We start from the raw sequence: 27,057 nt of genomic DNA, 5'->3' as shown, positions 1-27,057 counted from the left end.
AAACCAATACGCACCAATAAATCCTTCCACAAAAGTAACAATTTCGACCGAAGCTGTGTTAGCTGTCGAGATTACTGTTAGATAATAATAAAAATAACACTGCAACACTATTCTGGGGCCTTAAGCTGCAAAAATCTGTAGGATTTTGTCCTATGATTAAAAAAAGATGTTTCCAAAAACTTCGGCAATCATTCAAAGCGTCAAATGTGCGTATGTACCTCGAATGATCCGCCCAGAGTCGGTGTTAGCAGAATATATTTGAATTGCCATTTTAGTACTTGTTTCACTCTTGTAAAATAGGCTGCATAATAAACGGAGAAAAGCTTTTAAAAACTCGCGTAACCTTAATGTTCTCGTAGGTTTAGTTCCATTGAATCTAAGAGCGCCACAACTATTTTCAATCTGTCCTAGATAGAAAATTCTAGAATATAATAACAATATTAACGATATTGTTCTTTCTGCGATGCTGATGACAGGTCTACCCCCTCCCCCTCCCCCAGAACAAAACTACCATTTGGCTGAACCGTACCCTTGTGGCGCACGAGCTTCACTTAGTCCCTCACTATATCTGCCTATTTTCCTAGGCTAAACGTGATATACAATACGTATGCGTAATAAAACGGTTATCTTCTTCAAACTAAGGTCGGACTCGCGCACGGTCAGAGCAGCTGTTTGTTACCGCTTCGTCGTTGATCAACGCCTGTTTTTGTCTGGGACGATCTTCTTCCCTTAGCGCTTCATCTTTCTTCGTTTTGGTAGTATTCACCTTTTCGAGAAGTTTTTTTGTTCCATCGGCGCCCCACACATTGCAACTAATCCATCGATGTGTCGATGTGAATGTTTGTTCAGCCGATCAGAGGCGGGGCCACTCCATTGTCTCCGCCCCTGACCGCTCCGACGAAAGCCTGTTCTCGCGGGTGATGGCTGCGCCTATTCGTCCACTTCGAGCCGTGTCTGAGCACCGTGCGCAACAACTCTCTATGAATGCGCTTTATACTCATCGTACTGCCGTCGGCCGGTACATGGCCGATGGCAGAGACGTTGATGTGTCTGTGTATGTGTGCGTCAGCAGTTCGACTGCGTTCGCTGTCCGCGCCGTCGTGAGCATAGCTTTGTTCGTGACGCTGCCGCCGCCGCCGCTGGCGCCGCCGCCGTGCTTCACTCTGTGTCGGCTATGTGCTGTTCGTTGGCGGCCTGAGCATGGTTGCCCTTGCCCATGGAACTCGCCTGCCTGATGAGCGAAGAACGCTTGAGAAGTGTTGCTGCGGCCGGGTGAGCACTCGCCATCAGAGCGGCTTGAACCTCACAGCCCGCACGGCAGCAGGACGATGCCATAGCAGCGACAACACAAAAGCGAAAGCAAACTTGTCTATATATTAGCTTCAAACGACGAACAACGAGGACAAGTACTTGCTGGGGAAGAAGATCAGTGGTAGCATCATTGGAGGTCAGTAAAGTGTTTCTGGAAGCAAAGCTACGGTCGTGGACAATATAACGACGCAGTGAAGAATTTCGGTCCTTTTACCGTTATACTAGCGCCAGCAAGGTTTAATGCGATTACTACTGCATGTTGTGTCTTAAAAGCTTGTGATGCCCGTTCCACCACCTACAAGGGGACCAAGTGCTTACACCGAAGACAGTACTGACGAATACGAGTTCGAAGCGTGTGCGAAGTCCTTTGCCAATGACCGTCAGTGGAAACGTATGCATCGCCTGTGTCTCTACTGCCAGCCTGTTAGTATTCACCTAGGCAAGCGGACGGACCTGGGCATCTTCTGAAAACCGACCACGCACGCCCACGTGGTATCGATAGCACGCGAAAAAGGTGGATAGCGTCGAAAGGATTTGGAGACAGAAAGAGGAGGACAGAAAGGGAAAAGTTGCGCGAACAGAGACGATATGCAACTGTTGTCGTTATTATAGTAAGGCGTTGGCTTGTGTTAGTTATCTGATCAAGCAATAGGCCACACACAATTTGCCTCTGTTTCTCTGCTCGAATGCTATATTCGTTTACAATTGTTACGTTCATAGATGGTTCGTGAACGTGCTGTTTGTGGCCAGTGCGTGTGTGTGCGTCTGTGTCTGTCTATGTGTGTGTCAACTATTGCCAGCCTCTTTGTAACTTCTGACTAGCAAGCGGGAACTTGCGTTGGAAGTCGACGTTTTCTAGAGAACCTAATCGTGTTTTGCTGTGGACGAACGAGAAGCAATCAGGGAAGCGGAACTTAATAGTAGGACACTTGAACCTTCACTTCCTTTTTGTGTTATACCTGAAACAGATAGCGTTCACGTGTCGCAGGCCACGAAGACTGTGAGACAGTGCTATCTATTGTCCTCTGTTTATCAAAAGGCTGCTGTATCAAGATTGGTAAGTGGATAGACGGACAACTACTAGGTAGATTTGCATGTCAAATACAGTTCAAACGCTCCCAGATACGTAAAGGTAAAACGACTGCCGGTCGTGTACGGTTCCGTTTCAGTTAAAGATCGTCGTCGAAAGGAAACAGTTTGCGATCACAGTTGGATGACGATAGCAGTAATACCAAGGACAACCTAAAAATCAGTCTTGAACCTATTCCAATCTGCTATGTATATTTGATCACTTAGTAATCACTCCGCGTTAAATATTGTAGCATTGTAGTGGAAAACGGTCGATCGAACTATTATATAACATATTCTGTTTAAGTACATCTTCCGTTTTATGCTAGGCCCATTTGTTCTAGCAGTTATATAAACGTTTAAATGCAGGAGTTTCTATACAGCCTATCTCTCTACCAAGGAAACGAGTGCTCCTCCCGTATACGCCTCCGCCGTATACGGAAAATAACTAATTGGCCTAGATAGTTATTCCATACGCACTAAAGCTTTTACTGACTTTCAATATACCATTTTGTCCAAAACCGGTGCTTGACATCTTACGCACACACCAATTCAAAGATATTCGAATCTGATCAATAATATATCAATGGCAACTTCGATTTTGTATTCAACCTGGTCTGTCGTCCTCGACAGTTTATCTATGCCCCAATAGAGGGCCATGATAGATCTGAAGACGTTTGGCTCCCCCACTCTGACCGTCCCGTATTCAATTAATAATCCTTTTTACATTGTGTCCTTTGGGAATAATATTGATAACGATAAATGTACAGCGAGTTTTTGACGGAATCAACTCCTTCAAGTGGCATTAAAGCGAGACATTGTTTGTAGAAAAAGTCTAGACTAAAAGATCTCCAAAGAAGTGTTAGTTTTTCTTTTTATTACAAATTAGTTTTCCATGACGAGACCCTAAACCGTGACCCTGTTTTGTTCGTATCAAACCGTTCTGCCGAGCAATCGATATGCGATTGCAGCTCAGCTATACTTGCTACATGAATAGCTTCTCCACAAATAATAACAACTTAACATAATTTCCTTATATATATATATATAGTGAGTGCATTGGCGCATTTACATTACAGTCAGGTGTACATCTAGGTTTGTATATTAAGAAGAATGTTACTAATATAAATATTGTATAAAACGTTCAACAGGAAAATCATATGCAGCCCAGAAATAAAACCTTCAACTACTGTCGGCCATTGCAAGCTCATTAATATAGGTATTAGTGAATTTTTGGGCAGATTTATGCAATTGTTACGAAAAATGGGCATTTACTATTACCATGAGCCTAAAACGGGGACTCAGTGTCATGAGTTACGGAAGTTGCCAGCGGTACCAAAAGCGGTCATTCCCAAATGATCCCAAGGTAAATTCACTTTAAATGCATAACAGTTTATAGTAAAATTATTTTTTGGTAATAGCAAAAATAATCATAATAATGGCCAAGTGAATTTCACTATTGTTTTTGGACGTACTCAACCCTAAATTCTATTCGCCCTTCGAAATATGGATTTTTTTTTTTGTTTTTGCCTATACGCGATGCTTTTGTTTAGCAATTTTGTTGATAATGAAAACTTGTCCTGAATGAGCACTGAACATGGACGAATATATAAGGTGTTTGATTCTACGTTGATAACAAAGACTAAGTACACACCTCGAAGAAAAGCCTGCAGGACGAATGACATTTCAGACCGAATCAAAAACTGCAAAACAATATGCCCATTTGTAACGAACGGCCCAACTACCGCTGAGTACTAGATAGTCTCTCTACATAACATTATAGAAACAAACTTGCTTAGTTAGAAAAGCACGAGGCTTAAAACAACTCAAATTTGGATTTTGTGGATATTGTACGTGATCCGTATGGAGCGTACCTGCTCGCTACAAATGCCAAGTTTATAGTACAACGAAGTAAGAGATAGCCATATTGAACGAAGTGATATCTGAGGCGAAAATTCGGATCTCCGATACGTGCTACTATATGTCCGTTTAAACTCTTCATCAACAATATATAAACATCGTATTTGGGTTCTGAAAAAGACTGAGGTGTAAAGAATCATATTTATCCCGACTCGATAGCAGCTTCTTTGGTTTGCTTATTATTTTCTCTAAGCATGAATTAAAATGCCCATACCATGAACGATGAAAACACGCGGGCTCAAAGATTTACAGATTTTTTCTAATGCATAATGTAGCTTCCCCCTTCTCCCCTCGCCTCTAATCATCACCGTCCAGCCGTTGTTCTTGACACAACCCTATCCTGCTCTACACCCAGATGCAGAGATATGAAGCGCCTCCACTTCCGGCACTTGATCTTTTCTCTTACTGGTATTTGGTCTTTTCCACTGGGGTTACATTGACCCTTTCCCTAAGCCTACGGATTAAGTACATCGCCTTCTAAAACACCTTCGTTCACTTACACGCTGTTGTGTTCCCTCTTGAACCACTCTGCCTTGTCTACCCTAATAGTAATTAGCAGTATCGCTTAAATTAGCCAAAGCCGACCGACGGCTGACTGTCAGGACTTTTCACGGCGGCGTAAGACCATTTGGCACTGCTACTCAAGTTCAGACGGAGCTGATGCGGGTAACTAAGGTTAAGCTAGAATATGAGATTTTTGGGTGCGGGTATGGGCATACAGTAGCTACTAAAATTGACGAGCTCCAGCGCGCCGAACGGTAGTCTACAGATACCTACCTATTTGTAAGCATATTTTGTCACACCGCGACTCAGTCGGAGTTGGAGGTAGCCGCAACGGCAGGCGACCCCCCCCCCCCCCAGAACAGTACAAGCTGTTTGTTGTGGTCCGTTAGCCAAACAACGATCAGATAACACGCAGCCGCGCGGCCTGCTCGGAGTGAAAATTCGTGACCCCCGAGGGGAAGATCGAACCATTGAACTTTTGGGTCGATTCAGTTTAAACGAATGGCCGGTAGAACATATTTGCTAGATAGTCCCGTATACATACATGCACGGGCCGATGTCTAGCCTTCTCCCCGCGAAATATTGGAAAAGTTCACCGCGTGAGATTAGGACAACACTCAATCGTATTTGTTAGGCATAGCTAAAAAATTGAAGTATTGTGTAGGTTATTCGTATTATATACCCAATATTTCTACATGCCATATTCACATGAAATGTACGCAGGCAGTTTTTTGAAAAAAAATATCTACACTTTTATGGGTAAAATGGAATCACTTGATTCCTACATTTTTGTCATTAGCTTGCTAGCTGGGCTTGAGAAACAATACAGTTATAACCATATAAATAAACAGTCTGTTTTGTGAAGCAGTAAAGTTTATCTACGAAGAAGAAGTCCTATGGATCCGTTAAATGTACACAGATTTATGTGAATTAGAGCCTGAACACGAGTCAGTTAATAGAAACCAAAACAGGAGCGTATTCGGCACACCCCTGTCACAATGAACTTCTTTCTGTTAGGCCAATTAATTAGGGGAGGGGGTAGTGAGTATATTACAAACACACACACAGCTCTACTATAGGGGGTACCGGTAAAACTTAGAATTGAACAGGCAAGATCGTCTCATTGAGGTGTATTTCAACTCTGTTGATGGCTCCACCACGTTAGCATCACAGCTATCGTATACCGTAGTCGATGCCTTGAAATCGTGAAGGGAGGTGTTCATGTTTCTATGGCTAACGAATACACACTGACTATTTTACTGTTATCGTATAGCTGCCGCCTCCACTGTCGTCTATAAAGCGTGAGCTTTATGTGTCCGATTCCATCGAGCTTTTGGCGATTCTCAAGCAGCGAACCAGGTCTATTGCATAGGGAATGTATCTGAAGCCAGCAGGCATGCGTCTCATTCACGTCAGCGAAACTGTGAGCGACTAGATCCGTTTAAAGGCACGGTGATCGTATGTGTTAGCTACGCATTTTATCTGGGTAAGCATGGTTGCTAGTGAGTATGTTAACTGAAATCGTTTCTCCGCCAAAAAATGAGAGGCGCAGACAAAGCAACGGACGAGTGGAAGAGGAAGACGCTGTCGCAGACGAACGCAAAAATCGTGTGCCGGCGAACAGATGCAAAAGATCCTTTTTGGCGTGTCGGCGGCATCTGTGAATACATACATACATACGTACGTATATATTGTCTGGACAGCGGTGGCCAGTTAATGCTATTACCAGTCGAGGGCGGTAGGTAGGCTAAGAATGATATTAAATAATGTCGTGCATATACAGACTATAAATCCGCTATACAAGAGCAGAGTTGTAATAGCTCTTTGGTGCACCGTTACCGTCAAGCACTGCTAGCCAACGTAGAGAGGGTAGAATTCGCCGTGCATGTACGATAAGCTCACACTTTAATAAAAACTGATAGCTGACCTGTCGGAAGGCGGGAACCTGTGCCCCCGGCGACCTTTAGACCTAACGGTACGCTGGTGCTTGTATATGTAGCCTAAAACAGAAGTAACTTTACTGGGTAACTAGTCTTTATCTATAAAAAGTTGTCTGCCCATTTTGGCGGTTGTTGACCTTGAAGTGTTATCGCAAACTCTTATATAGTTTACCCAATGAACACTGATATTAGTGCATCTTGCATCGTGTACCAAAATGCATCAATTATATTTGGTGGCCCAAAAATAGTTATTAACAGACGGCGATACGGTTATAATATATGTGTATCAAGACACAGAATAAAGTAGACATAATCGTTTTTGCTCAGTGGTTTTTTACGCGCTTAATTTGTTGCAAGAATATGAGCTCTGTTGGGGCCATGGGGATGCGGTTATACCAAAGTTCCAGCTATTCGATGGCTACAGTGGACACGGAGACATATTTTGTTGATGACAGGCAACATTCGAAACTAAAAATTGTGCCTGGTTCTTTGCGGCCTTCTTTAGCCGAACTAATAGCTGACCAGTCATCACCTTGTCCTACGGCAAACACTCATCGCGATGTTTAGACGATGAACCGTCCTTTTTTTTTGACACAAAATAATTTCATATAATATTTTTCTGCATATGCACGTGTCGGTTACTTCAAATGCACTTAAATCTTAGTATATTAAACTTATTTGTTACGTTTCAGTAACAAGTAGCACGAGTTCCCTCAATTTCTATGTATAAAAAAAAAATCCTATATTCTAGAATTAACACTTCTAAACCTTATTCGAGAGAGAAGAACGAAAGACAGACGTAGCTTGAGTCATCATTATCTCGTTGAGCCGTTTCGTCGTCATGTTATCTTTGTAGATTATAGACTGACTGGAAACATAAAGATTACAAACTGCTAAAAAATGAATTTTCCTTGTGCACTTTTTGTCCTGGTCCAGTTGTTGGAACAATTCCTTAAATCAAAAAAACGCTAAGTCGTGAGAATCTATTTTAATCGCTTGTTTGTTTTACCTTAAAACGAACCCATAGGAGTTAGGTGACCGATTTTTCACAGCTTGGCCTGCCCCATTAGCTCGCTCGGAGTTTTTCAGACGTCAAAAACTGCAGGTAGTTTATGCAAGACCAACTCCTACTGAGTAGCTTGATTGTTGGGTGGTCATTGCATTACAATTTTATGAATAGCTAGCTGCTTGCGATCTTTGTCAGATTGACAATGTTATGTTATTATCACTACCTACCTACCTACTGTCGCATTCAATGCGTGAAAAACGCGACTTTTTTACAACTAAAAAACGCTTTTTACCTTACGTACGCCGGTGGTGTTATTGTTACAAAATGTCTGTAGCAAAGTGTTTCCGTTAATTTTTTGTGCTCCATTTCGTCGAAATGTTCGCTAGGCTAACTTATTTCTACGTAAGTTCTATTCTTAAGGAATAAGGTCTCAAGATATATCTCAGCGATAACTGGTCGGTATACTACGAATACTTTTTCCCGAATACTTTCCTACGAATCCTTTCGTGTTTTGTGTTTCCTTTTTTTTTTTTTTTCTTGTTACGTTTTCGTTGCCGGTTTCAACTGATACTGCTCTATCCTATTTGACATTTTCCCCTCACACCACTGAACAACATGTAAAATAATTTTTAAAGCATACTTTCGATTAGCTTCTATTTATTCAGAGATTACACGAGTCAATTTAACGCTTATTAACGACACCGTTCGATCGATAAGTGGAGAACATTCATTGATTTAACGATCTTCGATCGATACTTTTATTGTACAATGAAAAAAAAAAAAAAAAATCCTAATGTCAGCTCGTACGGGCGGTTTCTTTAATAACAAAAAACTATATAGATAACCAAAAATGCGATCGTATTGATTCACTGCCATTTCTTATCGTGTATTGCCTTACCCAACGATTACTTTTATGGAAACCACCTCGACCCCGATATATATATACCTTGCCAATTTGGTGCCTGCTGATGCACCCTCTTAGATGTTTATTATACGCTAGCCAAAAGCGACTTATCTGTCATAACAATAATAATCTCTGTTTTCTTTTCTTTGATAAACTCGGACATGAAAGTGAGCAAGAACCTGCAGTGGAGTAAATCTTCGTGTATTGTTAATTTTGGTTCAGCGGAGATTACGTCTCGCTCTGTTCCTCTATGACCGCCATTATAATTTATCTTACCTGTTTCTATTATAATAATTATTACTTTGGGCCAGTATGCAGGACTATCATTGATAGAACGCCCCGTCTGCGCCCCAAGTGTGGATGTCCTCCTTTGGTGAATAAATTGATTGATAATAAATAGGTCGTCAACGGCCGAATTGACACGCGTGCGACGTACCAGCGAGCCTTTGCTTCGAGTTATTTTCGACAATTATATTCCACTTATTCTTTAAGTTGACTTTCATTGGACCTCGGGTGCTGCGTTCGATGGATGAGGGAGTGCTTTATGGGCAGAATTTTCTCTGATAACTGGCTGGGATCGTACCACAAACAAGAAGAGGGCAAAAAAATAATAAGTGCTGGAACGTCCGATGGCCTACTCAGGTTTAACATGAATTGTGCGTGTTGAAAAAATTCACGTAAGTTGTGTCATCGGTCGTAAAAGCGACCCTATCATTAATTTGATCAAAGCGCTTTGACTAGTGTCTAAAAGTAGTTGCAAAATGTTTGATCGATAAAGTACCAGATAGAACACCACAAAGCTGACACAATATAACTCCTATTAAGATTATCAAGCATTGATTCAAGTATTATTATTAATATTATGATTGTTGTGGATTTCGAAAAAAAAAATTGATGAGAAAATTATCTGCATCGACGTAGGCTTTAGACTGAAGTGAAAGATATGACGTTGAAACGAGAGGAAAATCAGGAAACAGCCGTAGTTATGACGGTATATTATCTTTGAATACAATCCCCCAGTGTGATAACGAACTGGACGTATCAGCGCTTGTTCTTTTGTCTGCAAATACCTTGAAATTCAACTAAAAGTAGATGAGATCTTAGAGGTTTACAGAGATTTATCAGGTGAAAAGTCACTTAGTCGTATTATATAGAAATAGCAGCCTTTGATATAGGAACGATCTACTATCTTTTAGGCGCGTCCTGAATATAAAAGAAATAGCCTTCGACGAATGATTTGCGTGCTCCGTCCCGTTAGCGTGCCTGCTCACCTTTTACGCATTATCGAACTAATCCATAATGAGATTAACTCTACGCAAGCTTGGCGAAGAATAAACGGCCATTTTGGCTAGAAGTTCATAGAAGAATTCACGTGATTACTCGACCAGAGAAAAACCGTCAATCACTTTCAATCCAAGGAGATAACCTACATTCTGAGAGATCCGGATGCTCACGGATAACTTTGTGGGTATTCAATATTTGTTCCATCGAACATCGTTCACCTGTTTGTTTGAAATAGAGGTAAGTAAATAGAAGTGGATCCACATCTACACCTATCCGATTTGTGAACAGTCGGCGAACATGAGCAAGTAATTGCGTGACCACCGTCAATAGGGGAATCGTGTATGTTTCCGTCAAAGTCTTAACGGCCTTCATAGCGTGTATGACGTCGACGGTGTGTAGCTGATGACCGTCTACGACGACGATTCGAACATAGAACGTGACATCAAATCGTCCGTAGGCTTATATGCGACCTTTTCCTGTCAGATCACTGTTATACGAACCCAAATCAGATAGTGGCAGGGTAGTCAAAGGTCCACCTATGGTTTAATCAACTCAATGCTTCTTTGGTGATTTTTGCCATTTCCATTCAGACGAAAGACGAGAGTGCTGAAGCTAAAAGAACGTCGACAAAGGTGTCCGAAACATGTAATAGACATTTAGAGTCTCATTTCTTACTGCAAAATAAATACGACGAATATTCCGCTTATTGTTACATTTTCAATACGCTGCTTGTAGATGTGTAGCGATGATCAAAAATCCAGTTTAATCGGAATTCAATATAGTAGAAATGCCGTGTATTTTTTTTACCGTGTGTACAACAATGTAGCTTAGTTTGATCGCAAAAGGTAGAGACTAGCACATATCTGGTGGGGACATTGTGGTCTCTAGCATAAACCGCTCTCCTGACCGTTACGTCATACAATAACAATAGTCTTGAACGGAGTTTTCAATATGAAAACCTACGCGACCAGCCGCTTAGTCAGCGGTCAGTTAGTTTTATTTATTGACATCGTTTACTACGATAGCCGCTTCAAAGTCTTCGCGAGTTCTCACCTCGCAGGTCGGCCCGGGTTCGATGCTGACTGAATCCGAAATGCAATAGTCGGACAGTTGTGAATAACAGGACTCATTTTTATCAGGAGCATTTATATATATATATATATCTATGCGTTGGATACCTTTTCATTGCATCAATGCTCAACTCTTCGCCTGCCATTAGTAACGAACGGTTGATGTTCAAACTTGATCTTGTTTCTGCTCGTCAGCGGGTAGAAAAGAACAGTTTGCATGAAGCTGTACATTGTTCTAGTCTGAGTGGCAGAAGTTACCGATCGGACATACGTTTCAATGATATTTTGCACATTCGACTGTTTGGCGGATCGCTTCATATCTTCTGCATATACCCTACCAGCCTGTTTTCGTCTTGATAATAAGTTTGCAGACGAGAGAAATGATCTAACGCAGCCTCTCGCCACGAGAAATTGAGAGATCTACTTTAAAGGTTCTTGTATGCTTGTATTACATGGCCAGTTCTATCGTCAGACCGCGATGTGGTCCTAGGCGTACTGCTGTCTTTAGCCAGAAACTAAGCGTTACTTTTGCTTCTTCTGTTGACAAATGGCTAGCGGCTTTGTAACATATGATGCCGATGAGCATAAAAGCTATACGAGCAAACTAACAGTCGTTGACAAGGTTACGGCGGGCGGGCGTCGCCACCGACACGTCCTATTTCAATAAACGTTTTTCACGTGGAGGGCCAGCATTGCAGACAAGACCGCCGACACTGCACTGCCGATGTCAACGCCTTATCTCTGTAGCAAGTCGTCTAGAGAGTATTTCGATCATCGTCCGAAACACAGATCTCCTCGTCGATCAACGATAATCTTGTTTCATTTTCACCCTCCCTAGTTTAGTTGACTGTTCTCAAGGCTGGGGACCATAGTTGCTCATGAAGCGCGGTCGATATGTTCTCTCTGTGTCTACGATCGCCTATTTACTGTCGTAAATTGGTTTCAGTGGCTGTTCAGTGTTGGCCAGATAACATGCCGACAGCCAAGTAATGTCCGTCGGACCAACGTCAGTTCACTCTGTATAGCCAAGAGTCAATGTATCCTTGGCCAGTAGCGGCCAATGCTGCTGAAGTCATAGCAGCGGCGACGGCGGCGGCAAAGGTAAAATAGGCCCGCAGTAGCGTCCGACTTTACTGCGCGAGCCTCTCGTTCTATATGCGCTGATTTTGTTACTGGCCGCGGTGGCGGTGGCGATGTGTGATGTTAGTGCCTGCGTTGGCCGATTTGGCTCCACCAAATCTGTAGAAGCCATACACGCACACACACGCTTCGTTTTTTTCGTCGTTTTTCGTTCAGTCAATTCTCTGACGTCGGCGCTACGGTATTCCTGAAGTGGATGACGGAGGATCGACAAGGAGCAGCAACAGCCGCCGCGGCGGCACTCCCGATCGTTCACCATCAGCTGTGCTTGGTCTCTCGGTCGGCAGCTCGTTCTGGCCGTCAGCTCGAGCCAGACCAGTGACCGTCACAAGCGTGGCGTGCAGGCGGCGAGTTATTGTTCACGCAAACGTCGATAACTCGACGATGCCGAAAAAAAGCACGAAAGAAAAAAATAGCAAAAACCGCGGACGAGTTGCTAGAGCGACTGTGAAGCATCGGCGGCCTTTTCAGAGATACCAGCGAATAAGCCCGACAGCCCCAATAGAACACTAAAGGAAGAGGGAAAGACGATAGAAAAAGATGAAGTTGTCTTTATCACTTCGACTTGAAGAACTCTACGCCTATGTAATCGTTTATGATAGAGCCAGCGCCGCGACCGTCGTCGCCAGCGCCAAATGGCCACCAAATTTTGCCAGTGTTAAAGCAACGGCCTAAGCTGACGATGGCCAAACGACGACGAATCAGAAGCCTCCAAGTGCTTAGTGTTAAATAGTGGCAATTGAGGATGAAACTTTAACTGAGTGAGTCGGTAGATAGGCCCTGCCAAGCTCATTGCGGCGTACGATGCTTAATGCAGAGACGGCACATTGACGCCTTGTTCTCAGGACGAAGGTGTCACTATAAGGGATCAACGTTTTGGTCGTCAGTGTCGCGGCGCTATTAGCAATCAAATGGCAATAATAGTATTTTCATGCATTATTTGTTACAGCCGGGTGCAGCAGGTGCTCGCGAGGATGCTTCCGGAGAGGCCTTTTAGGAAGAACAAGGTTATATTGTACCATATGGTGGTATGTATGTGCGTGTTTTGGGAGGCTCTATGGAGACGCGTTTCCACTTACGAGTAAACGTGATGCCATAACAAATGCTACAAGCAAAGATGAATTAACTGTACAGCTTAATGAGCCTATTAATAAAAATCGGGTGAAATACAGTGGTCTAAACCGTGACAGCCTCTTTATAGATGCTTCTTATATGGTGCTGCATTTTTCAAACGAGAACTACTGAGTCGGCAGTCGTGAGCATCAGGACCACTCAGTTTCGATATCAATAAATGACAAACGTCTCGTCTTCGAGAAGATGAGCGTTCGTGACGGTTTTTTTGAACGCCTTCAGGTGAAGACAAGGATCGGCTATTTCGAGCTGAATCTCGACAGGAAGCTAACTCACTGTACATTCAAAGCGCAATTGATGATAGTGATCTAATAACTATTTAATTTCTTCAAATAATAATGAGTATACGAGCAAATTGTCGTAGCAGCAGGTAATCGCAAGGTAGTATCAGTTCTAGTATATGCTATAGTATAACAGTCTTGCCGTGTTATCCGTGTCGTAATTAGACGGCGAGCTCCAAACGGCCTTGGGCCGTGTACAATAGATATTGCTTGGATGAAGCACAACCACAGGCAGATGCACATGTGTTCTTTCTGGTAATTTTTTCGCGTTTGTTAGAGACTAAAGCGAGATTCAGCAGTCATCGCCGTCACTTGACTCGAGCGTATATATACTGTAAGCTTGCATTGCAATGATGCATTGACTGCAATTGGAAAAAGAAAGGAGTTATTGTTATAAGCTAAGAATGATGATTCCGGTGTACTTTGGACGTCAGGTGTATAATTTTACATACCTCCCCTGTATCCATATATAATTTCGGTTATTTCTTTTACATTTCTTCCGTACCAGTAATTAACATGAGTGTATAAAGTAGCATAGACTTAATAAATGATGGGTACAGATATCCATTTATGAATTACGCAATAGATCATTGTGAATTATATTATAGCACAGATATGCGGACATTGTTAGTGTGAGGGTGCAATTTTTTTTATGCGCCATTAACTCGCTTTATTATCATCAGACCTCACAATTACTAGAAGAATCGAATGGAATCACTGTATAAAACAGACAGAGTAGTGTCTTATCCATTGTTCTGGCTTTCTATAATCGATATCTAAAATGTATTTTCATGAAGAAATGATGATCGTGACGCAATGCTCTGATTTATCAAAGGCAGCGTGACGTCTCGAGACAAATCTGTATCCACCTTCGATGAAGTAAGTGGGCTTCGAACATATGCGATATCTTGAATTTGAGCGCACAGTTAGGACCACAGTCAGGAAAAGGACACTCGTATATAGGGGTCGATGTCTGGCTGCATTGAAAATGTATCTGATGTGTGTGCTAACGGGCCCCGATAATCCTTGCGATTTTTGCAACTGCGCAGGATTTGTGCAGGTTCTTTTCCCCAGTTTGATAACTGACAAGTCTTCCCATGTATCGTGACGCCCCAGTGCATGGTTCTTGTATCTTCACTATACATGCTGCATTGCTGGCTCGCTGACGATGCACATGATTATGTGTAGCTGCTGGCTCGAGGGGACACGGCGCGTAGGAGAAGGGGCAGAGTGTAATGGCGATCGATCAATAATGATCGACAATGAATCTTTGAACTAAGCGAATAAGCGTGCTAATTCGGTAGGATGAATAGAGGAGCTTACCATTAATTCGGTGGGATGGACAAGCAGGCGCACACAAATCCAGCTCTTAAGGCGCTACTTCTGCTAGGCCATTAAGGCACGTAGTTCAAGAAACTTGAGGAGGAGGCACCGTTATGTAATCGATGTTCGACAGGTCCAACTGCCGTAGCAACAAAAAAAGCCATTGTAGCCAAAAGCTCTTTTGAAGGTAGCCAGGTAACCTTTTGCTGTTGTCCCGATAATACTATCCGGCTTGCATTGGTAAGCGGGTTACTTGTTGGGTATTTGCATTATTATTATTATTACAAATAACAATAACCATACTACTATTCCTGTAATACCTATAATTTTACGGAAATACGCTCCTTGCCCGTTCGCGGCGTATCCGTAGCATTAGAAGAACTGCAAAGTTCCTGTTCGACAACTGAGCACTTACTCATAAAATTCCCAGTTGTCCACGAAACCCATGTCAGGGTACGTTTAGATGGATCCGCGCACATTGTTCGTATTAATTTATAACGAATACCCGAAGAAGGTAGGCTATAGATTTGTGCACTAAATGAAACAAGATGTGAGAAGCACTGGTACTATGCTACTTTATAGGATCTTCTAAGACTTCTTTACATTGGTCGTTTATTTTCTTAGACGCACATTGTTGGTTATATAGATTAGTAGCCTATCTTTTAATGAACTAACCGGTGTCATTCGGCCCTGCGGCAATGCGCTCTTGTCTATGTCTGCATCTGCTATTTGACGATTGCTATACCAGCTGCTAAATACGGTAGGTAATATTTGATAGCATCGATATCTATCGCGAACGAAACCCTTCCAACCCACGCGAATCCTTGAATGGTATAGAGGCGGTACCGTCGACGCAATTTGGCCTTCCCGACGCGGCCCGTTGATTGATGCCAGCAAGTCTGTAGCCTTCCCGGTGCCTGCTTACGTACGTTCTCATCCGGCCAGGTACTCACGATTACCCCGTTCGACTAAAAGGCGTAAAAACCAACTCGCGATCACACTGACCGCACTCAAACAGTCATCCAAACTGTTGTCACGTGGATACAAGAACGCCAGTGACGAACATATCCGTCCGCAACATACGTACTACATTTAGGACACGCTAGCAGAATAAAAAGCAAAAACAAAGATAGATCAGCCAGATAAACAGAAAGATAGGCGTCGTACATGTATATAGTACACGATGCGTAGATATGTATGGTGACTGGTCATGGCTGAGGTCGAATGGTGACCTTTTGATGTGCAGACAAGCTGTGTTACAATTATGGGTTGTAGGCCGTTATTGAGCTCGTAATTCACCCGGAACTTGCTTGTCCTTACTACCTCTTCAATGCGTTAGCTACAACCTGAGCATGTGCGGTAAATTATTGTCTGACTGTTAGGAAGGACCGTCAAATAGAACACCACGATGAAGCGAGACGAATCGCTGTGGTTATCCGGATCCTGAAATCCCTGGGGATAGGCGATTCGGCCATCGAAAAAAGACAAGGACCGATAAGCTCATCGTGCTTTTTCGGCTGTGACCACCAGGTCGCGCAGCCCCCCCAAAGCTTTGAAGCTTAAGATTTCAAACATTTTAGATTGTAAATGCCAATATCACACTTTAGAAAAACTCTCCTATAATACTAATAATAATTATAGGTGGTCTGTCATATTGGCCACCTTACCTTAGGGCGGGAATTTATCTGCACAGTTATTGCATCTGACGGCCTAGCATGTTGCCAAGAGTAATCAGGCATGAAAAGTGCATATAATTAAATTTCGACGCAAAATTTGCAAGTTGAATGCCTATCTACAAGTTGAACAAAATAATAAGGTGTAAATCAGCTTAGATTTTTTTTTGATAAATTTCAGTGTAGAAGTATATAGCGTCATATTATGCTTGTTATCAGCAGTTCTTGTGACCTAATGATTAACGACTTTTATCAACAACATGAACACCTTTTCCAAACCGCCTCCTAATATCAACTGTTGTTGTCGCTTTTGCAGTCCTTCGTTCATTCGTGATGGACCTATCTGTTCGCTCTGGTTCTCCCGCAGCTCCGATAAAGACTGAGATTCCTGAAGATGTGGATGACGTCCGCAGTTCTCCTGATGCCTCCGTGACACGGCTTTCACGTTCCCCTAGCCCCAGCCCCGTGAAGCGCGAACGGAGTCAAGGACAGGACAACGGAAGGCCACAGAGTGACTCCACGGCGGCCAACCCGTTTTTGAAACTCTTCCCACAGGTGGACACGCGAGGATCCGCTCCCACCTTTCCAGCTATGATGCATGGCCACCTTGGAGGTAATTAGGCGCGATTTCAAATACCAAATTTGTTAGAAGTTGAACGAGCGCATGCCCTCACAGAGAGTTCGGCTATAAACTCTACTTTTGGTTTTAGCGAAAGTGTCTTATTGATCCGTAGGCGAAATATCTAAAATATCAGTCCTCTGTATTCGAAAGACGAATGAGGCATTCGAAACATTGGGTGTTTTTTTTTCAAAGATAGATTAAGCAGCCAAACTTCTAGCTAAAAAAAAATTAGGGGTTGCTGGTTCGAGTCCTGCCAACGAACTATTTCATACTGTTAATATCATTAACTAAAGAAGCATACGACCAGAGAACTACATAATCCTTTTTCCCCTATCGATATCAAGTGAAGATATCAGTTCCGAAACGGGTTGTCCTAAGGACCGTTCCTGAGAACGCGGTGTACTGCTTAGGTCAGCGGGCTATTCAGGAAGCAGCTACGCATAAAGAGTTGGGAATTACGTTTGGTAGGCGAGTAAAGGTTTAAGACCATGTTATGGATGTGGCTAATAGCTTGGTTCTCAGGGTGCTTTTAGTGCAAAAATAACGATACGAGATAAACATGCTGTGGTACTAAAAAGACGTTCATCTGCTTTAAGATGTGCATAACATGTTTCTCAACGATGTAGCAAATTGGATGATGATACTTACCGACCTCCAACATAGTGTTGAAACTACTACTCGACTATTTAATACTTTTCGATGACAAACTTAGAAATTTTTGCATAGTTCGAGGAAAAAGTCGAGTTTAATTCAGCTATTTGAGAAGTGGCGATTGTCATCGTTGAAAATCATTCGTCTGTATAATCCACCTGTATTTGTGGTCCGTCGAACCAACAAACAAAACCACCTTAATTGTCTCATAACCCCTTTTTAGTAGAACAGTTTTTGTATCATATATAATATTTGAGGTATTATACACGCTTCAGACCGTGAGGTATTTGAGAACAAACTCGCGGACCTCGTTTCGGCTGGAGCCACCGCAGGGCGCGCGAACCGTAGACAGAAGTATATCTTAAGAAAACCTGACACGTAGGAGTAGTCTTAGCGTTGGCCCGAAAAGTGCCGAGTATTGAAGATAAGCAACCTATACAAAAAGAACCAACTCAGCAGAGTATATGGCTAACAAATACGATTTCGGTAGGCGTTGTACGCGTCCGCCCTGACTTGTACATCTCGCCTGCTATCGCTGCGGGCCGCATGTACATAAATGAACGACCCATGCCTACGTTGTCAAGAGCAGAGCTCGATAGAACGAGCTACTTTTGTCTGCACGATGTCAGAACTAAAATCAGGGCGATAATATACTTTCAAATATTGCGCCTAAAGATGTGTTTGTGCCTATATCCTATGGGTGTGCGTATCTGTTAATTGACTATCTTTGCATTGTTGAAATCCTCTCTCTCTTTCTAGTTCTCAGACAGTTCGTTGTTGCGCTTTTATTTCTGAAGCGGTCTATTGTGTAGGCTTGAGTATGTTTGTCTGCCGTCTGAACAACTCGGTGTGCCTGGCCTATCTGCTAGGCCATATTGCCATCACAACGTAGACAATCACCACATTGCTACTGTTGTCGGTGTTGTACGCGATGCTCGGTCGTGCGGCACGATTATCCGCCGGGTGACGATTCAACGAGTAGGGCCATTGTTTGGGCTCTTCCCAATCCAGCTTGTTTCTACGCGCTCGTGCTCCTGTTAACTGTGACTCTGCGACTGCTGCTGCTGCGATGGCGGCGTTTGCTCGTAAGCGCATACGGTAATAACTCACACGTCGTTAGTTATGGCCGTAGCGTCAACGCCACGCTGCTGCTGCTGCTGCTCGCCGTGTCTTCGCCTTCCGTAGGACACCGACGGAGACAGGCGACAGTCGTAACTTGTAGTTGGTTACGTGGTAGCTGGCCATCCAGCGGTCGTCTAATGGTGTCTGTGCTGTAAGTGCCATCTACGTAAAATACTACAGTCCAACCGCATTCGATAAAACGTTTTCTTGACTCGTCATTATGAAGTGAACGCTCGATTGCTTTCCCTTCGCCTGCTCCGCCGTAATTCCTAGTAAGTTCAGTAACTGCAACCTCCTGCACGCACCCTGTGGTGCATCCCCTCGCTCATTGCTCAGACAAGCTTCATCACATACTGTACTACTATTCTGTTGCTGATAGGGCAGAAAAGCGAGAAGAGGACGGCACAAGCGGCAACTAGATCAGTTTCGGATGGCTGAATAATCTTCAGCTTCATCTCGGATCCGCTGCCAGTCGAACAGGGTCACTGGTGGGAACAATCTCGTAATTGGTCATAATCGTTGTCTCAACAAGTAACAGCCATAGCTGCGTACTTATGAAACTGTTCGCATAGAGCCACAGAAATGCTGAATCAGTAGTTACTGATGGTAGTTACTAAGTTGGTAGATAGGCAAGAATGCCCGCCCACTCACTATTTCATGCACGATCAGTTCATGAGAATGTATATGAGTTCGTAGTGAACGGATACGGTTCTAGACAGGGTCCCTCAATCGACTCCATTGCACAGTCAGTGTTTCGATCTTGACAATGTGCTTATCCATTGTCGAAAGACGTACTAGTTTATATAGTTATAATCATTCACAGGTGCAGTGATAAGAATAAGTTGAACGATAGTTGATCGTTCCAAATCGACGGCTTCAACTTGTCATGGCTGTTGAAAGTAGTTGAAGCTGCCTTCTTGAGGGAGGGTCTTGAGGGACCCTCAGACCAAATGTCAGGTGACTGAGCCTGCTTATGCGCGGTAAATGTGCCATCAACAACAACAACAACAACAACAACCTCGTGTCAATAACACACAACGACAACAAAAATGGACGATAGCATCGATACTGTTAGTAATGAACCGAGCCGTACGTTTTACATCGACATTCACGGTCACCTGTACATATATGTATATTGATTTGCGACTGTCAATCGGCAGAGGGCAGCTTCTGTGAACAGAAAACGAAGCTAGTTAGTATACACGTCTATTACCGTAAACGCTTCCAGTTCCACTCTTCACAGTTAATAATGCTGCGCGAAGACGTCTATCATTCACCTAAAGAGTCATCTTTAAGTGCTAAAGTCATCTAAAAAGCCAAAGAATTTATAGCGCCTGATGACGATCAGCCGTAGCACCTTTTATCTTCTGCGCCCACCTCATTCAGCTTGAGTTGTTCACGTATAACAAATACGTAGTTTATAACGTATGATTTGAAGCTTGTAACTTCATTCATTGGCGTCGGCCTATCTACCAAACAAGCTGTATTTCTCTGAACTTTTCGCGAAAAGAAAGAAGAGACGATATGAAGACGAATGTGATCATCAGCTACAGTCAGAACGCGTGAGCTTCGTACTAGGCTTCGGGGACACACAATGAAGTTCAGGTTCGAGACCAGGTGCATATTCGCTTCATTGAATGTCAGTCAAGCTAACGAATTACCTCAGATACTGACGCCTTTCCATACGTAAAGTTCGGAACGTTCGCTTCTATGTCAAATTCATCGTAGCTAAGGCAAGACAGTATCCTGACACTATGACAGCGCAGATCTTCAGTTTTCATAGGTTGAATAACGATGGATTTTGGATGGACGAAAACGTGCTTGGTAAGCACTTAAATCCCATTTGGCATATGTAGATGTTAGAGGCTTTTAACACTTGTGATAGTAATCAATTAATATGTCATAGTGATAAGACTGGAACTATATTAAGGTACCAGCGTATTCGTTTGGGCGTGCTAAAATCCACCACTGGCTTCTTTTATATTCAACTGTGTTGAGATTTACCAGTGTCAACTAGCGATTGTCACACAATCAGCTAGCAGCCTTGGTTCCCGCTCTTCTTACAGTTATCTATATTCTTCTCCTGCTAATCAGTGAGGAATATTTTAAATGTACTATATACAGAAGCATTGTTTATTTACTTGAACTTTCACACGCTATGAGCAGGTGTAGGCTACTAACTCGAAGTTATAGCTTTGCAAGCCAATGACCCGCTATGTCCCATTAATCAGAAAATTAACCTTGACTGGGTGGGTCAATCAAAAAGAGACAAACACGACCCAGTGACGATAACACCGAATCTATATGATTTGGGTTGGGTCAGTAGGCAGGCTGTCGGCGTCTATATAACTGTTGCTTTGCACTGAACGCATACGTTCCAGATTCGGTGGACGTGCTTCTCTGACGAGCTGACATAGCTATGGTGACTGATTCTAAATAGATCCAGACGAATGCGTTTCAATTATGTGTAACATGTCGAAATTCAATGAATAGATGGCGTAGGTTGTAAGGGACGTATGCAAACAATACGTCGAGAATGTGTTAACATAATGAAAATGTATTTTAGCGCTCTGTTCCAGTTGCGCAGCTACAACTCATTGAGCTACAACTCAACTACAATTTATATAACGTTTATTGATAGACTCTATTAACGTAGATAAGCATGATGCCTTACATATATAGATATATGTATATATTGGTAAGATTAGGGCGAAGCGGTTGTCCTACTTGAAAAATTTATTGCGCCAACATGAGATATGCACTTGTTGGCGTTTGTTGGGTAACGTATTTATCACAGGAGGTTCAAAAGAACGAAGCGCTTTAGCAGACAAAGGACCCTTCGTCCTTTTTGCCATCGATTGTACCTGTCTCCCGCTAAGCATGGTTAGGACATTAAACTCTCGTCCGATGGGTTCGTAGGGTTCTCTCGCCCTAGTCGTAATCTTTGGTCGTGACGAGTGAGTCCTTGTCGCCTATAGAATATGAGTGATATGATAATGAACTGCTATATTTTGTACAATGGACGTAATGTTATCAGGCATTATGCACTCTGAATCGTTTTGAAGTCTTTATAACAACTATCGATCGGCGCAAGTCCCCCAGATTGAGTCGCTCTTGATGTGGCCAACATGGATGTCTTTATAAGAGGCCAGAGACTTGTGTCACATTGGTGTTTTGTGAGTAAATTCTGCTACCGCTCAGATCAGAGGCGACAGGAACGATAGGAACTCAACAGAACCAACCTAGTAGAGTTACCCATTACTTTAGACATAAATACGTCAGATCATCTCATTACGTAGACTAATTAGTGGCATTTATGCTTAGACGCGGATTGAGAGCTCCCGTGAGTTGTTTTCACCAGCTTCGATTCCGCAATTTTTTTAAAAAATCTTTAGAGAGCAAAATATGAATATGCGACGTGGCGTATGATAAAGCGACTACTCCAATCTGAATGCAAATTCATCAGCGGCCCCTGAATGTCCTCACGAGAATTTTTTTCAAACGTCGACGTTGTCATTAGCTAGGCGTTAGTTCGAACTTGTACTTCAAACGTCATAAGCACCCCATAGCATCGAGATGCTTAGTTATCTTTATTAATGCATAGTGTTACCTATCGCATAATTAGGCACCGTCTGCAGGCTGATGGCGACTGTTTTGGACAAAAACAGGCTGAAAACTTTATTTTCTCTAGCTGTATTTGTATTTAAACATTAAACTACACCCGAGATGATTTTCAAGTTATTGGCGTATCTTCTACCTTCGAGGCAATATCTCTAGTGCTTAGTCTGATTGCAACGAGGGTGCCAGATGAACATATTTGGCCTGGCAGCCTTGATAGCACTCGACTAAGCATGAGAAATACGCACGTTTACTGGTAGACTTATTTTTTATTCAAGCACAAAAAGACGCGGCATGACAAACGATCTAAAAATGGTTCAATATTCTAGCCGAACTTAATCCACCTATGCATATATGTTCGTCTCATAAGTAGTTTCTGTTACTGCTGGCTAAATCAACCTGATTCACTTCTATGCAACGAGCGAGTGCTTGAATTCCCATGCTGTCATAAATTGCCGATCTCCCCTGTCTGTCGACATAGCATACACTTCGAACAGAAATCCGCGATTCAGTAGAAGAGATATTTATCTAATTGTGTATTTACGTTTGTGGCCTGCTATTGCTGCCGCCGCAGCTGTGCGGCCATTAAGATTGAGGGATAGGCACGTTTGAAACCGTTTCTGCCGCCACTGTTTTTACGGTACTCGGGGAGTTTAGTTAGCCGACATCGGCCATCGCCAGTGGTGCGGTGAAGTCCTCACTCAGTATCGATATCACAGCGCCATTGGCTCTTCCTACGTGCGTCGTCGTGCCGGAAACTGCGATCGCTTATGCAATAGCACAAATATTAGCGAATTCAACGAGAGAGAACTATGTATTTCTACTTTTCGTTTCATTACCAGGCTCGACCTTAACATTACTTTTAGTGATTTTATTGTTATTTCGGCAGCTATGAAGTACACTACGTTAGACTATGCGGCATCGTTAACTTATTGTAAGTTAATTATATCATAGCATATGTAGATACGATATGAACATATCTATTTCAAATCACGAGATTGTATCCGTTTTGGAATTCTGGCTGTATATGATATATGCATCAGACGATTTACGCCTGGGTAGGAAACTGTGCAGAAGGAAATGCTCGTGCGATCTTCAGCTGAAGTGCCACATATATGTGTATGACTCTATAATCGTATTTTGAAGCGGCCAAAACGAAGTTACGATTCAAAAGTATGCATCGAAAAGCCAAACTTCTGAATATGGACTGCTGACAGCCATATATCTGTTGTGCCGACACAACTCGAGGATAATCACCATACTTCCATAGCTTTCAACATGTGTTCGCAGAAAATACGAATGTATATACGAATACCTAGTGTGAGCATCAGTAAACAAAAATAGTGCCTTGTATTATTATTACTGCAATTTACGTTTGCTGGTTTAAGTAAAAAAAGGACAAGCTGCATGTAGAAGCTTAAGGAGGACAGAGCACCTACTCACGCTGGTAGTCGTACTACGATCACCTGTCAGCAGCAAAAGCGGGATTCGAATACATTTGGGATAGCGAATTTGCTCTGTTGTGCTCCTTACGTCTTTGTCAGTGCGACTTTGTTGCGGCCAGCGTTGTTTTCTCGTTCAACGTCGACGCCGCCGCCGCCGCCGTCGTCGTCTCTGTTCTCGTTGTCATTGCACGTCTTGTCCTTCATTTTTCTTCAGTTTCTGTTTCTGCTTCGTTATCGGCTACTGCTACCGCTGCTACGACTTCAGCTGTGATCCCCATCGAAGCGACCGTTTTCGACTCATCGTGGGAACCGAGGTTGCCGTAGTAGTGTCGATACACCCTTCGTTGCCGACGCCACTGATGCAACCGTCATTTCTGTCTACTTGCGTTCTGCCGTCGGTTTGTGGGCCGCTCCCCCGACCACGTCACTCGGCAACAAAAATTGGTCCTCAATGTCTATGAAATGTCGTCCATTTTGTTGCTTTGGGTGGCCGATCGAACGTGCCGACGTCCGCAAGCCCACTTGCCCCATCAGGCTCTTCTCCGCTGCAGCGTCCATGGCCCCCACTGCGGCCACAGTTGTTGCTTGTCTGTTAATTAAGTTTAATGGATAATGTAACCACCATCATCAGCATCCTTTACAACACCTTAGCGGTTATCCACATGGTATTAATGCCAGCGAAATCGACCCCAGCTAGGCCGCTGTATAGGCTTGTAGGGACAGTGTTTAAATGAAAGCGGTCTTCAAAAATGCCTCAGTGATGTTTACTTGGCTGACCGGCTGATCGTTTCGGACTGCCGGCGAACGCACATGGTGATAGTTAAGGTACTCAAATTAAACAGCAGGCGGACAAACGATGACAAAGTTCAGTTGCTATTGCTACTGCTGTTGTAACCATTTTTATCCGGCGACTTTACAGAGTCACTGCGGTACATTGGCCGGCCAGCTAGCCGTTCGGCGTTGCCGCGTACCCCTGTCCGGAAAATAACGGGCTGGGTAGAATAGATTGGAACGGAATTATTTAGAACGAAGCAGGTAAAATGTTACCGGGCCGGGGGGTAGGGGGGGGGGGGAGGGAGCTGTGAGAAAAATGTGACCAATTGTAGATCAAATGTCGAGGATCAACAAGATTATAGATAGAATGGTGGCAGCGAAATCGCTTATTGCGATCGCTGCGTTTGCTGTTGTTTGTTTACGTTTACATTATTTTTTTTCTGGTTGATTCGCTGCCTTACTTCGTTGGTCTAGCTCGTCGTGTCTAAAAATTGAATCGTGGACATTATTTCTTTATTGGTCCTTGACTGGCTGACTCGGCTGGGAATCGGAATCGAGTTAAACCCTAGCGATCTTTTGAGAATCGGGCAGCCTCGGCCATGCGAATCTGAACTTGTAGTTTTGTGCAGCAGTCGATAGAGGCAGTAAAGGTAAGAAAAAAATTATTTATCTAGCGAACATAGTTGTGCTGTCGATTTACTAAGTAAATGCATCGTCATCTATATTTCATCTGTGCTTTGCTGTGTCGGTTTTCGTCAGATGAGTTCGATGCTCAACTGTGAAAATAACGTTTATGTGATGACCGCAAATAGCCGACCCATCGACCCACAAACATAGCACCGTTCAATAGAAGCCCAAGTGGTCGATAGACGATGGCAATCCTGCATCATGTTTCAAATAAAGTAATTTTTTCAGATACCCTATGCTATTTGCTTTTTGAATACAAAAAGTATTATTAAACTTCCCCGGTTTCACATAAAGTGCGCGGGTATTTTATATTTGTATATGGCCTGAGATTCGTTAAGTTGATACTTATAGGAATCGATTGGCGGCTTAACCTGGAAATCGAATGATTGATTGAGATGATGACATTACGGATTATCGATGATGAGAAAATTATCGCAGAGGAGAAAACTTAAGCCCTCTAGCATCGATCGCGACCGGAAAAACAATTAGATGAGGTTTGAAGTCACAACGCAAACTTGCCCAGTCTGTGAAGTCCGGTTTTCACTAACGACGAATGGGCTCTGAAGAGATGCATATACGTGTTTTGACGGCAGCCGTCTGAAAAAAATCAACCAGAAAAATGCAGAAAAAACACAGAAATTTAAATAAGTTACCATTTCGACCGCAATATTTCAGTCCAAATGATTAGACGTCATATACAAACAGGTGCGTATGCAAGTGGATGATGTCCCTGTGTTCACTCGGCTTAAAAAACCCCGATGTTGGTTTTTGTTCTTGCGTTTTTTTTTAGTAGCGAACATCACACATTCGGTGTACCGTTGTCGGGAACGAGGCGTGCGAGATAATTTATTCTTTGCGTATTTGCATTGAGTTGGAAGCTCAATTCCAAGTAGTATACTGTAGTTCCCCTGTTGTCGTCTACGATGTTCCACCTATTTTCGAATTTTGTTGTTGCCCCCGACGGCGACAAGAAGAGTAGCAAATAAGGTTCCGTGTGCGCTAACGCACATCGATGCGTGGCGGTTCGCTGTATAAACGATTTATCCTTTGCGATAAAAGTGACGTTGAAGACTTTAACGATATCGCCGCTATCGTTGTTGTGTATCGGCCGCTGATCTAATAAGGGCCGCAGATATTGGATTAGATTCCGCGTAAAACGAACAAACATTTAAGCGAAGCGCACTTGCTGCCAACAAAGAACTCGAAGCTTTCCAACAGTTTCTTTTTCATTCTACATCAGTATCGTATTTTATATCATATTGTTTTCTCTTTCCTTATAATCTCGTGCTTTTAAGGCGTCTGCGTCGTCGCCAGCTGGACCAGGTGTTGTTGTCGTACCCTATTTTGGTTTAACGAATGTAGCATGCGGCGCTCGTTTGTCCCCTCTACCAACCTATCTACCTGATTACGATAATAAATATAAAAAATTACCTGAGATTGACAGAAGAGATGTCAGCGGTAAGCGTACTACAAGCGTTTTCCGCCGTTGTCGAGGTTAAGTCGTGCACCCCTGCGTTAGTTAGCTACTGCCACTTCGCTTTAAAGCCTTAAGCCCTGATAAGATTTGCAAATACTTAATA

General features: G+C 43.0%; 1 protein-coding gene across 2 annotated transcripts in view; it reads left to right on the top strand.

Moving 5' to 3' along the window:
• The window catches only part of LOC111242872 (uncharacterized), a 50,066-nt gene that overhangs the window by 17,277 nt on the left and 5,732 nt on the right, over positions 1–27,057 (top strand). The window contains exons 3-4 of one of the 2 annotated variants that reach the window (XM_022787789.2): positions 477–2,368; positions 16,875–17,171. In XM_022787789.2, coding sequence (XP_022643524.1) covers positions 16,892–17,171 — 280 coding nt within the window. In that variant the 5' untranslated portion in view covers positions 477–2,368; positions 16,875–16,891. The remainder of the gene's footprint in view (positions 1–476; positions 2,369–16,874; positions 17,172–27,057) is intronic. The other variant, XM_086976618.1, reaches the window with a different exon arrangement.

This window comes from Varroa destructor, unplaced genomic scaffold (assembly GCF_002443255.2).
Source record: "Varroa destructor unplaced genomic scaffold, Vdes_3.0 BEIS01000001.1, whole genome shotgun sequence".
Lineage (NCBI taxonomy): Eukaryota > Metazoa > Arthropoda > Arachnida > Mesostigmata > Varroidae > Varroa > Varroa destructor.
The sequence above is the reverse complement of the archived record's forward strand: the minus strand, read 5'-3'. Positions and strand labels throughout refer to the sequence as shown.